This window comes from Hippopotamus amphibius, chromosome 4 (genome assembly GCF_030028045.1).
Source record: "Hippopotamus amphibius kiboko isolate mHipAmp2 chromosome 4, mHipAmp2.hap2, whole genome shotgun sequence".
In the NCBI taxonomy this organism is placed as follows: domain Eukaryota; kingdom Metazoa; phylum Chordata; class Mammalia; order Artiodactyla; family Hippopotamidae; genus Hippopotamus; species Hippopotamus amphibius.
The window spans coordinates 175,079,649-175,091,663 of NC_080189.1; the positions used below are offsets into that span (position 1 = coordinate 175,079,649).

The window sequence follows — 12,015 nt, forward strand, 5'->3', positions numbered from 1 at the left end:
GCTTGCCAAAATTAGTAGTGTCCAGATATTTAGATTATCTTCTTCCTACAAAGTCTTTATCTGGGTATTAATTGGGAAAGTTGACAAAAGTAAATCATAATTAAACTTTAAAATTTCTCTAAATGTTTTGACACATACAAATGTGAATGTAAGGTTCTAAAATGCAAATAACCAAAATAAGACTATATTTAAATTTCTGTATTGGTCATAAAAACATTCAGAAATTTCTCAACTGCTGGTGGGAGAATTATTCTCTAGTTCACAAATGTTAAAATCTGTTCCAAAGACAGTAACCAAAGGGAGTACTAGTCACAATTATTGTTGAGAAAGCTTAAATTACGTAGGTCTAGGAGTCAAAAACATACCTTGGTAGTAATAGCTGCCGTCTGAGATGTATTTTTAGGGATGGATCCAGGAGAGCCTGGAGAGCCTGGGGACCCAGGGGACCCTGGAGAACCAGGCAGGTTTGGGGCAGGTGACTGGCTGGAGAGGGTCGTCTTTGTTCCACTAGAGAGAGAAAGCTTGAAACTTGGGCTCTGCCGACCAGAAAGATTCGTTTTCAGAAGCACCTCCTTTTCCTCACTTTCTTTTACTAAAAATGAGAATATTGTCAATAGCTGTCACCCATACTCATCTTTTCAAAATACCCCCAAAGTAAGGTGGCACTACAACACAATTAACCAGCTTACTCCTTTGCCAGAGAACACTGAAATTCAGTTTATGAACAAAGCTTAGCAAAATCCTTATTCACAGGACTTTACTACTAAGAAGGAAGGAGACCTTCAGTACTATAGTCAGTGTTCCTACCCTTCGTGAAATACCTCACTAAAGTCAAATTAAGAAAATTTATTCTATACCTTCACAACAGAGCTATTAAATTTTCATACTCTTTGCAAGAGTTTTTAAAAATCTGTTGTGACACAAAGCAGATACTAATCACTCTGTCAAGAAAACAAGGATAAACCTAGAGTGAGAAAGCCTTCATTTTTCCTTGCCCAACTTTTCAACATACATTTCTTCCTCTCCATGAATTTACTTATTGGATCCATAATGTCATCATCATTCTTAGTTTTGTCAGATGGAGACACTACAGCTTCTCCATCTTCCATGTCATCTTCATCTGTGTTGAACCACATCTCCTCTTCATCTTCTAGTGTTCTGGCGTCTCTTCGATATCTGTGATTCCTCAAAATGGAACGCATACTATGAGAAAAGTGAAGAAAGTAGAATTAAAGACTCGTAAAGACTTTTTAGTCTTCAAATATTGTCCCAAGTTATAGTCTTAATAGATTAATGGAATAATACAGATTTATACACAGAGACTGAGGGGGAAAAAACAAAAACAGATTTTACCCAGCATATAATAAAAAAAATACATTCCACCATATCTAGTGTTTACTAATGCAATCAAAATTCCTATTATCAGAATTGAAATGTTACAGATCAGTTATTAAAATTGTTAACATTAGGAATTAACAAGTCTTAATTTACAGATTTTAAAATATATCACTAGTATGTGAATTCAGATATTTAGAAAAAAATGCACAAGATTACATTAAAAGAATTTGTAACCTTAAAGCAAAGCAAATAAGGTAATATTCTGATTTTACTTTGGACACAAAAGTAGCCTTACTGCCATATTGATGTTTTGCTTTTTTTTCTTTTCATTATCTAACTTGATATATGCCTGAGAAAAGTCTACAGATCAAACTGATATCCACCTAACACTGTCAGGAAAGCATTTACATTGACCATTAGAGAAACTACAACTTCTATCTGCTTATTTCCCCCTCACCTTCCAAGGTAAATAATAAACAAGCAAAAAAGAGCTACCACCATAAACTTGTCACTGAATGAACAGGTTCAGATATGTGGTAATCTACCTGTCAAGTTTGGGATTATCTTGTCTTTCTCTTTGCTGTTCAAATCTCAGTTTCAATCCTTTAAATGTTTGTACATAATCCACATCTTCCAGTGCTTTCCAGTAATTTTCAATTACATGAGCAGTTAATGATTTTATATCTTCCTATAAAAAGAATCATAATAAAAAATGATAGGAAAAATGTTATTTTAGCAAAATATGAGGCTTAATAGTGAACTCATAAACCTGCCCCAAACAGTTTAATTTCATAAAATTATTACCCAATCTTAGGGACAAACAAATGAAAATGGGCATAACATATACTGGCTACTTCAACAGCCCCCGACTGTAGGGTACCTCAGAATTATCCATGGCTCCTTCCACAGTAAATGCCCAGCTCCCACCCTAGACAATTCTCATTCAGTAAGTCTGGGGTGGTGCCCAGGCATATGTATTTTAAAATCACACTAAAGAAAAGTGCTGGAGGTGGATGGCATCGATGACTGCACAAAAATGTGAATGCACTTAACGCCACTGACTGTACACTTAAAAAAATGGTTAAAAGGGCAAATTTTGTTAGGCACATTTTACCGTAATTTTAGAAAATGGCATGCCACAGATCATTCTGACACACACCAGTGTTTGAAAATTACTAGTCTACTCTATCATTAAACAATCAAGTTTGCTCTTTAGAGACATATGGAGGAATGTCAAGAAAAATTCAAAAAACCTCAAAGTTAAAAACAAAACAAAAACACATCCAAATACTTATGTCAACTATAATTTTACTTTCTTAAAATGACTACCATGACAGTGTTAAATCAGTTTTCAAACTATCCTATAAAGGATTCATAGCTGCTGAGAGAGATTACTTTGTTTTTTGTTAGTTCAAATTGAATCTCACGTAAGCTTTTGGTAACAATGGTTTTCTTCCAAAAATTCTCTCCAAATATAATCATCTCAAATAAGCCAAAATACAAATAATGCATATTTGATTTTCTCACCCAAAATTCTAACTAAAAAGTATGGAACCTACCACTCTAATAAACTCAAACATTTCTATTATGGCAGAGTTCATCAGATTGTAGCGGGATCCGTTGTTGAGAAATGCTTTGACTACTGGTTCAAACAAAAAACTTTTCATTATGTAGCGGTTGTAAAACTCATCTTTTAATCCAATAATCTTTCTCTTAAAACGAAGAGCACCTGAAACACAGAGGCATTTTTGTTCACATTACATACCATATTTTCATATTTTAGAATTTAAAAAAAAAAACCTGTTTAATAAACATAGTTCTTCATGCAGTAATAAGTTACTGCTTCCAGAAGTATAAACCTAAGGATAAGGATTACAAGAGTTATCAGAAAAATGTATTCCAAAAGCAGTATATGTCATCATAGAACACAAGTCTTAGAAAGCCAGAAGAATTCTGGAAATAAGTTACTAATTACTAAAATGTACTTTACATCTGAAACTAGAACTAAGATAGGGCTAATACATGAATTAACCTATCATACTACTTAGGATGAGAAAATTCCAAATGTATCTTTTTGTATATACCTTCAAAACAATAGAAAAAACACTTTTATTAGGGCAATCCACTCTATAATTTGATCTTCGTTATTTTTGGACACTCTTATTATTCTGTATCAGGGTTAATGGGTTTACATTGGTTTGTTTTTGCATGTGTTTGTAGAAATGCCATAAACCCACGTAAATCTGCATGACCCAAAATTTGCCTTCCTATAGTTTAGGAATCAATTTAGAGGATGTTTTTAAAATGTGGTCCTCTATGTTTATTGCAGCGAGTATGCTTTTTATTTTTTTTTCCTAGTTTTCTTTTTTACAATTAATTAGGCTTTAACTTACAGATTAAAAGGTATATTTACATCTTGAGGTATGGGGAGCTACTTAAGTCACCATTCGTCAAGATCCAAATATACTCAGACAGCTAGACTTCAACAAAGCCCTCTTTACCTAAATGGAATTATCAGTAAGTTAATGCCCCAGTTATTGTAAACAGTTCAAAAAAGCATACTCACTTCATGCAGTCACATCGTCTTCAGTTGGCAAGATTAAATATTGTGTTTGTATTTTGGTTTCTTTGGAGATCATGGAAGTGGCTCGTTAAATTGCCAATTTGTTATTAATCAAGTCCTTCATGAGCAGGTAGCCAGGCAACCATGCTGACACGGTTTCTGGGTAGGAAGGCAGAGGAGTAAAGCAGCTCAATTTTTCTTTAGTTGGCAGAAAAGAGGTCCACAAGTGAATGCCCAATTAGGTACAGTTGATTATAAACTGCCTTAACAATCCAACTTATTTAACAGTGTCTCTTACTAAAGAGACACTCTGGGCAGGGAGTTCAAAATAGTTTATAGAATAGAATAATTGCATTTTATTTTTTAAAACTGAATATTTTCAAATACATAAGCATGGTGAAATAAGACATTTTAAACAATAAGCGTCATCTTTCTTTGTGATAATAAGTCAAAGCCTAATAAGGGTTTATTTTCCCAAAACAATGATTTGAGAGCTTGTTTTTTTTGTTTGTGTGTTTTAAACGTTACTTGTCAAAGGAACGTAGGCAGTTCCATTTGTTAGAATAAAAATCAATACTTTAGAGCTCAGGCTAATAGGCCGAATTTTAAGCTTTTAGTAATTAAGGCAAGTGCTATTATTTTAAAAATTGTTACTCCAACTTTGCAGGCTTTGTGGAGACTTGTGTCCTATCATAACACACACTAGCTGAACCCCGTGGTCTGCATGCAGTTCCTGGGTACATGAAAAGAAAAATTCCTTCCTAGAATTCACTAAGACCAGAGTATGCAGATGGCACCACTGCCATCTCCTCAAGAGCAGTTTTGTTCAGGAATTGCTAAGGGTAGATAGAAGGTGAGTCTAATGGGCCTTTTTGTTTTGCTCCTCATTTGCCCCCATTTATTTATATCAAGAATTGTGTCATTTCCACCCAAACCTCTCCCCAAAAAGAAACTTGCATGAAAAATATCCAACCACTATTCTTGCTGTTGAATAAAAAGTTACTTTCAAAAATTTACCAGTGAGTTCTATGAAGTCAAGCTGCGAGAAAGCTTTTGGGATAGGTCAAATTAGCAACACGGTAGGATTCTCAATGCAAAAAGGCACTCTGCTTCCACTCATATCTCTAACCTTTATTAACATGCCAAGAACCTCTTCTGCTTCATTTCAATCATCTCTAAAACAAATACATCTTTACCTTATACAACATGAGTTTTATGTAAGTTTGGAATGTTTTTGCCTCATATGTAACTAATGACAGCTGAATAAAAGCATCTACCAAACTTTTTCTTTACCTCATTCTTCATATAGATTTCCATATTTTAACAAAAACAACCAGACAACATAAAGGTATGAGCTAAAAAGCTACAAAGTAAGATTCAAGAATCCAGAAAAGGCTAAGACTGATAAAACTGGTGTGTGTGTGTGTGTGTGTGTGTACACATATCTAACCTATAAAGACTAAACAGGATTGCTGTTCTCACCCACAGACTTCATTGTATTATCTTTAAATATAATACAAATATAATTAAGAACCAGCTGATATAAAAAACTGAAAGTCCCCAAACTGGGTACATTTAACCAATCTTTTGTCTTTACAAGTGGACATCTAAATTTACTTATAAAACCTCCCTTAAAAAAAAAAGAACACTATACTTAATATTTCAATGTACTCTTTTCTAAGACTGAAAATACCTTAAATCTCCTCAAATTTATGCTTAGTCCTTTTAGAAATCCTTGATTAAAAACTCCTGCTGTACTGCCAGTCCTAAAGGGTGCATTCCTACTGACTGGCATCTTCTCTCAGGAGCTACTCATTCTCAATCCTGGGAAGAGAGCCACACTAAGAATCATTTGAGGAAGAATAAGGTTCAATTAATGACAACCTAACTTAGTTTGGAAAATGTTAACACTAATGAAACATAACTAAGACTTTTGCTAGCATGCTTAACTTCTTACAATATAAAATTCTCTTCATAGTTCTCATTAAATATGAGAAATTTTCTTTTCAATACTCTAAGCAAAATAATGAGATGAGGGACTAAAAAGGCCTTTCCTTTTCTGCCACTCTCCCACTAGACTCATGCAGTCTACCTGTACCAAACCACTAACACACCACGCTTTCACATTTGTTCACGTTAACTGTGTATTCAACCAAGAGAATCACTCTCCCATGCTCAAGACACAACTTATTTTACTTCTTTTTATAAGATTTTCCTGATGTGCCTCATTCTGGTAAAATAAATCATTTCCACTGTACATCCAAACACACCTCGATATAGTGTTTTTGATGTTGTTTTGATATTTACAGCCTCTCTCTCCTCCTCTGAGCCACTTCACAGCTGGGTTCAGGTCTTAATCATCTTTTTCCTAATACCAGGTATGTATCATACTTCATCAAATATGAGATGCCACTGATTGCAAAAAACCTTTTCTATTAACTTATTCATTTATTCAGTTTTCCCATTCTGTCTCATCTGCTCAAACTCCCTTTCCCACACTCAAACAAAACCTTCTATGCTGACATGAAAGAACAGTTCAAAGAAGTGTTCTTTATTAACTTCCTCTGAACTTGCTTTGAGACTCACTTTTCTGTGATAGGTTTATAAGGAAAATGAGTATGAGTTTAAAAGCCCTTCTTTATATGCACCATTCCTTTTGGCTGAAAAAGATCTGACCACTTGTATTCTCAGTTCATACTACAGTGTGTACACTAGACTGAAAAACTAATTCTACTATAACTGTCACCCTCATAGGTTTCCTTCTAAGAAAAATTCATTGAACTTCCTATTTTGAATACTATTTTTTTTTAAAGATTTGTTTGATGTGGACCATTTTTAAAGTCTTTATTGAATTTGTTACAATACTGCTTCTGTTTTATGTTTCATCTTTCTGGCCTCAAGGCACATGGGACCTTAGCTCCCCGACCAGGGACTGAACCCACAGCCCCTGCATTGGAAGGCAAAGTCTTAACCACTGGACTCATCAGGGAAGTCCCTTGAATACTATTTTAAAGATAAAATGTTGACAAAATAAATCAACATCAGAAATATCCTTATAAACAATGTTTTTATAATTTAAGGATATTTTAAAAATCAATCAAGCAAAACATCTTTTTTTTTTGCCACACAACATGGCTTATGGGATCTGAGTTCCCCAACCAGGTACTGAACCCAGGCCCTCGGCAGTGAAAGCTCGGAGTCCTAACCACTGGACTGCTGGGGAATTCCCAAGCAAAACAATTTAAAATGAAATAGAAAAGGATAGCAAAAATGGATGTATATGTTCAAGCCTCTAATTAGTGGATGGTTATGATGCCTTTACACAACAACAAAACAACCAAACTTACCCATAAAAACCAGAAGGCCAGAAGAGTTAGTTACCAACAGACATCTCTCATTAAGCCTCTAGGGTACCCTAAAATTGGTATGGCAGCTTACCAAAGAAGGCTGACTACTACATGAACAAGAATATTCTGGATTAACCTAGTTCCAATTCTGAAACATATTTTACTTCAGTAAACTAGAGTCTGAAGAATACAGTGAAAGTGAATTTCTGAAAAACATGTATAACTGAGAACAGTCCTGTTAAAAGACTATCTGTTGCTCTAAAAGAGCTGACAAACCCTTCCCATAAAGGTCTACAGAATACATATTCTAGGCTTTGTAGGCCATATACAATCTCTGTATTTTTTTAAACAATTCTTTAAAAACATAAACTATTTTTCAGCTTGCAGGCTGTGGAAAAACAGAGCATGGACTGGATGTGGCCACAGCTGTGGTTTGTCACCCCCTGCTCTAAAATATCTGAGGTAACATAATGTAATATGTCAAATATATCTCAGTAAAGCTGGGGAAAAAATATTTGTGGAATTAATGAATGAACCATCTGTAGATATTTGTGCTAGGCAGTCTATAATTTAGAAAAAATGTATTTTGGAAACTCAGTGCTAATTATTAGCTATGTTTTCCAGATTATGAATATATTCTTCATAACTTAGTGTGAGACTCTAGTCTCACAAGAATGTCTAATTTGTGACTGTCACACTATATATAAGAATAAATAAGATAAATAAAATGATTTAATGTGCCATTTTAATAATACTTTAAAATCTTTTGTAGATATACTCTAACCCCTTTACTACATATTGAGAAAGAAGAGTCAGGAAAATCACCTGCTCAAAATGTGGCAAAAGTACATTATCAGTATAGTTTAGTATTAGAACCTGAAATCAGTGATCTTTTCTTCTCAGGCAATAAGAACCGAAAGATAACAACATAATATATAGACAATAAGTAACTCTACCAGAAGCAACACTTACATAATGCCAAGAAAGCATGCTTCGAGGCCATAAGAACTAGCACTCTCCGGAGGATGTCCTTATTAATAATGTAGTTCTTTATGTGGTAGGTATGGTGCTCCACACAAAATGTTAACAATTCCAATACAAGTGCCAACAACTGGGCAGTCTGAAAATCATCTAAACAAACAAACAAACAAAATACAATTATACTTAATGGCTTATATTCTTTTCCTCCCCAAATATAAGAATCCAAATTCCAATCAAGTATAAAATCCCTTCTATTAACCCAAATATGTTAAAGTTAAGGAAAAGGGAACTACCATTTATCGAATGCCTACCATGTGCCAAGAACTGTGCTCTCCATTTTTTCACATTTAATTTAAACAACTCTGTGAAGAATTAGTGTCAGAAGACCCAGGTATGAAATATTATCAGTAATGCAAACTGGGATACAGATTTATTAGATCTGTTTTATTCCAAAGAGGAAGAATGCTCTACCATGTCTTATATCCCTCAATGGATGCACAGATATCACAGGAGGTCCCACCAGACATCATCTGGCTTTTGATGGAACTACTCTCTCTGCTCCTTTGACTCGTGCGCTTTGTGCCTCCTTTTACTACACATAATAAGTCCACACTGAATTATAATTACTGGCTTATCTTCCTCACCAGGCACCAAGCCTCCAAAACTTTTTTCATTTCCCCCATTTAACCCCTAACAGTTATATATACAGCAAAGGGCCTTCCACACAATGGGTTCTCAATAAATGTCTGATGAACTGAACGTGTGGGTTTGGAAAGAAGCCTCAAGCTTTACCTACTATGAATAAAGTAGATAGGGAAAAATGAATATCACATTTCCAAGACTTGATTCTAGGGTCACAAAAAAAAAAAGGTAAATTTAACGTTTATTTTCTAAGTGGTGTTATAAGTTAAAAATATACTATATTGATAATTCATATGACAAAATAACATTCTCAAAACTTCAACAAGGAATTTCCCAATGAAGACCCTAACATACACACACACACACACTCACTCTAAAGGAAGAAAATGCAGAAATAAATAATCCTACCTTTGATATAATCCTTAATGCAAATAAAAACAGCTTAATACTAAGCACAAACTTTGTTCTTTATCTACAGACCTGGAGTACAAATAACATAAAATGAATCTTCTAATAGCTGCTTCTTTCTTTTTGTTTCATATATGTGAATGCAAACCAAATACAAATACTGCTTTAGCAAAAAAAAACTTTTTTAATTCTGAAAGCAACAAATTATCTCTAGTATCTTCTTTCCCAGTAGCACTTTTAGAAGAAATTTTACCTTCTAATCACCTCTTCTGAAAATATATTAGTAGACCTCTATGTTAACACCAATTTTCTGAGTTTCAGAATTCAAGAACAAAGAACTTAACTACCAACCTGTATTATCTTACCTTTGCTAGGTTTGTCTTCTGTTGTATTTGCCAGTAAGGGAGCAGTAAGGACATGCATACAGTGCTTGTAGAAGAAACCCAGAAATTCAGTCTTTTCTGTTTTCTAAGGAATCAAAAACACTTCCATGAACTTTAACTGCATTGGTTCCTAGCAGCAATAAAAATTGTATAATATGAAAAAGAGAAAAATGCCCATGGCTTACATTGGCAGTAGCTAACATGTTTTCTGGGTCAACTAATGTTCGAAGCAGGCCCATAAGCTGGACCGCCCCTCCGAGTTCAGGGTCTGCGTCACAAATCATATGCTCTATAATGAGGTTGATAAGCAAAATATCCTGGTGAGAAAAACATACACAAGAAGGATCACTTATCATCAGAGAGAAGGGAAAAGCACATACTATGACATACGCTGCAGCATTACCTAGCTATAGCTATCCTGTTAACTGCAAACAAAATGAAATGCTTGACTGATTTCTTTAATAATACAGAGCAGTTTTCCAAAAGTATGGTATAGGCACATTACACAAATAGTACCAGAAAGAAAAGAAAGTTTTTATTATCTTTAAATCCCCTTGATTAAAATAAAAACAAAGTTTCAGTTTGGTGCTAACAGATCTTTTATACCTCTTGATAACAAAATCTCCCTTCTGAAGAAAGCTAATGGACTTTTAACAGTAAGAATATTTAGGTAGAATTTATAACATTGTTCTTTCACTGCATTTTTATAGATTCCTTCTATTTATGGCAAATGATAACTGTATCTGTTCATTTACGGAAATGATATATACAGTTTCCATTTAAAATAAATATAAGAAAAAATTAGTTGGTACCTGAATGTCTGAAATTGGGGGAAACAATTACATTATTTAGAGAGCACACAGGAGAAAATATATATTATAGATATTCCAAATGATATAGAAAATTGACTATTAGATTTCCTGATGCTCTACTATGACTGGTTTTCCTGGCTGAAGGAGTAAATAAAAATTGAGAGGGATTCAATGAGAAAATCCCTGCTCTTGCCTACATATGCAATGGTAGGATAGACAAAGGGAAATGCAGACATATATGGAAATAATAATTAAGACTGGGGATCAAGAAGACCACTGCATATAAATAAAGTATACCAATGTATGTTCAACTAGTGGGTTACAGGGCCAACAAGAATAGCCTTTATTTTTAATATATATATTTTGTTTTTCAAGATAGGACATTATAAAAGCAAAATGCGACATAACATTCAATTGTTCAAACTGGCACTTCCTGCACCTACCCTGACAATACAGTTTTTTTAAGTGTTAAATATAGAAGTTACTAGGCATTCCACTTCATTTTGACATCACAACACATTAAGATCTTTTTAAAAAGTAAAAAGTCTATTTTCTCATCTGTAAAAATATGATAGGCTGGAATTCTGCATATATATATTTTTTTCCCTAAGAGGTTGTCTTTTTACCCCCTCCCTTAAGGAGCTGAGGGCAGAATAGTTTATTCTTAAGTAAAAAGTTACTTCCAAGATTTTAGTTGGGGAAGGATAAAATAAAAAAATCAGAATCATTGGTTTAATCATCTGAAAACAGAGCACACACATTTAGGGCTTCCACATATGCCATGTACCACAGACTCCGGGAGAACCTTTCACATCACCAGGACACATTTTCTCCCTGATTCTGAAACTGATGGGTGAGTGGGTGAGTGAGTGAGTGAGTGAGTGTGTGTGTGTGTGTGCGCGCGTGTGTGCAACACAACAGCTTGTTCCCTATGGTTAGGCAGTAAAGAAAGCACCCTAAACATTTTCCAAAGGACTGAGCTTCCTCATTCTTATGATTTTGAGACACTATCCCTAGCAAAGCCAATGTTTTCCTAGGAAGTTATTCATAATTCCACATATAGCAGAACCACTTATTAAATGACTTAAACAACACAACATAGCACATTAACTTCAGAATTAAGAAACAATCTCAAAAATTTTAAAAGAAATTTAAGTTGAGCATTAACAAATAACTGCTGTAAGATAATTTATAAACTGAGATAGGAGCCAATTTAGGGGAAGAATAAGCCATGATATCATGGCTACACTTTTCTCAAACATTGACTATTTAAATCTTTAAGAAATGAATAATAAATACAGTTATAGCTCCCTATGTATATAAATACTTACTGTTAGTGCAAATATTTACCTTGTTGGTTATTTTTTGCTCTGTTAACTTCTTACTTACATCATCATTCTGTTGTGCCTCCTGCATGACAAACTCTCGTACCATGGATGGATTATATTCAACCAAGTATGAGAATATATCAGTAGCAGCACTTCGCACCTGTGTATCATCCATGCCCTGCAGATAAAAAACTCTTATTTCTCCTATAATAA

The 12,015-nt window shown here is 34.2% G+C and overlaps 1 protein-coding gene and 1 long non-coding RNA gene across 10 annotated transcripts in view; one reads left to right on the top strand and one right to left on the bottom strand.

The window, feature by feature from the left end:
• Positions 1 to 12,015, top strand: part of LOC130852546 (uncharacterized) — a 115,122-nt gene that overhangs the window by 49,407 nt on the left and 53,700 nt on the right. The window lies entirely within an intron of this gene.
• Positions 1 to 12,015, bottom strand: part of PPP4R3A (protein phosphatase 4 regulatory subunit 3A) — a 39,666-nt gene that overhangs the window by 3,542 nt on the left and 24,109 nt on the right. For 7 of the 9 annotated variants that reach the window (XM_057733635.1, XM_057733640.1, XM_057733636.1 and 4 more), the window contains 8 exons: positions 11,825 to 11,980; positions 9,848 to 9,979; positions 9,645 to 9,747; positions 8,221 to 8,379; positions 2,898 to 3,067; positions 1,884 to 2,026; positions 1,013 to 1,203; positions 366 to 592 (listed from right to left, as the gene is read on the bottom strand). In XM_057733635.1, coding sequence (XP_057589618.1) covers positions 366 to 592; positions 1,013 to 1,203; positions 1,884 to 2,026; positions 2,898 to 3,067; positions 8,221 to 8,379; positions 9,645 to 9,747; positions 9,848 to 9,979; positions 11,825 to 11,980 — 1,281 coding nt within the window. The remainder of the gene's footprint in view (positions 1 to 365; positions 593 to 1,012; positions 1,204 to 1,883; positions 2,027 to 2,897; positions 3,068 to 8,220; positions 8,380 to 9,644; positions 9,748 to 9,847; positions 9,980 to 11,824; positions 11,981 to 12,015) is intronic. The other 2 variants (XM_057733633.1, XM_057733634.1) reach the window with 2 other exon arrangements.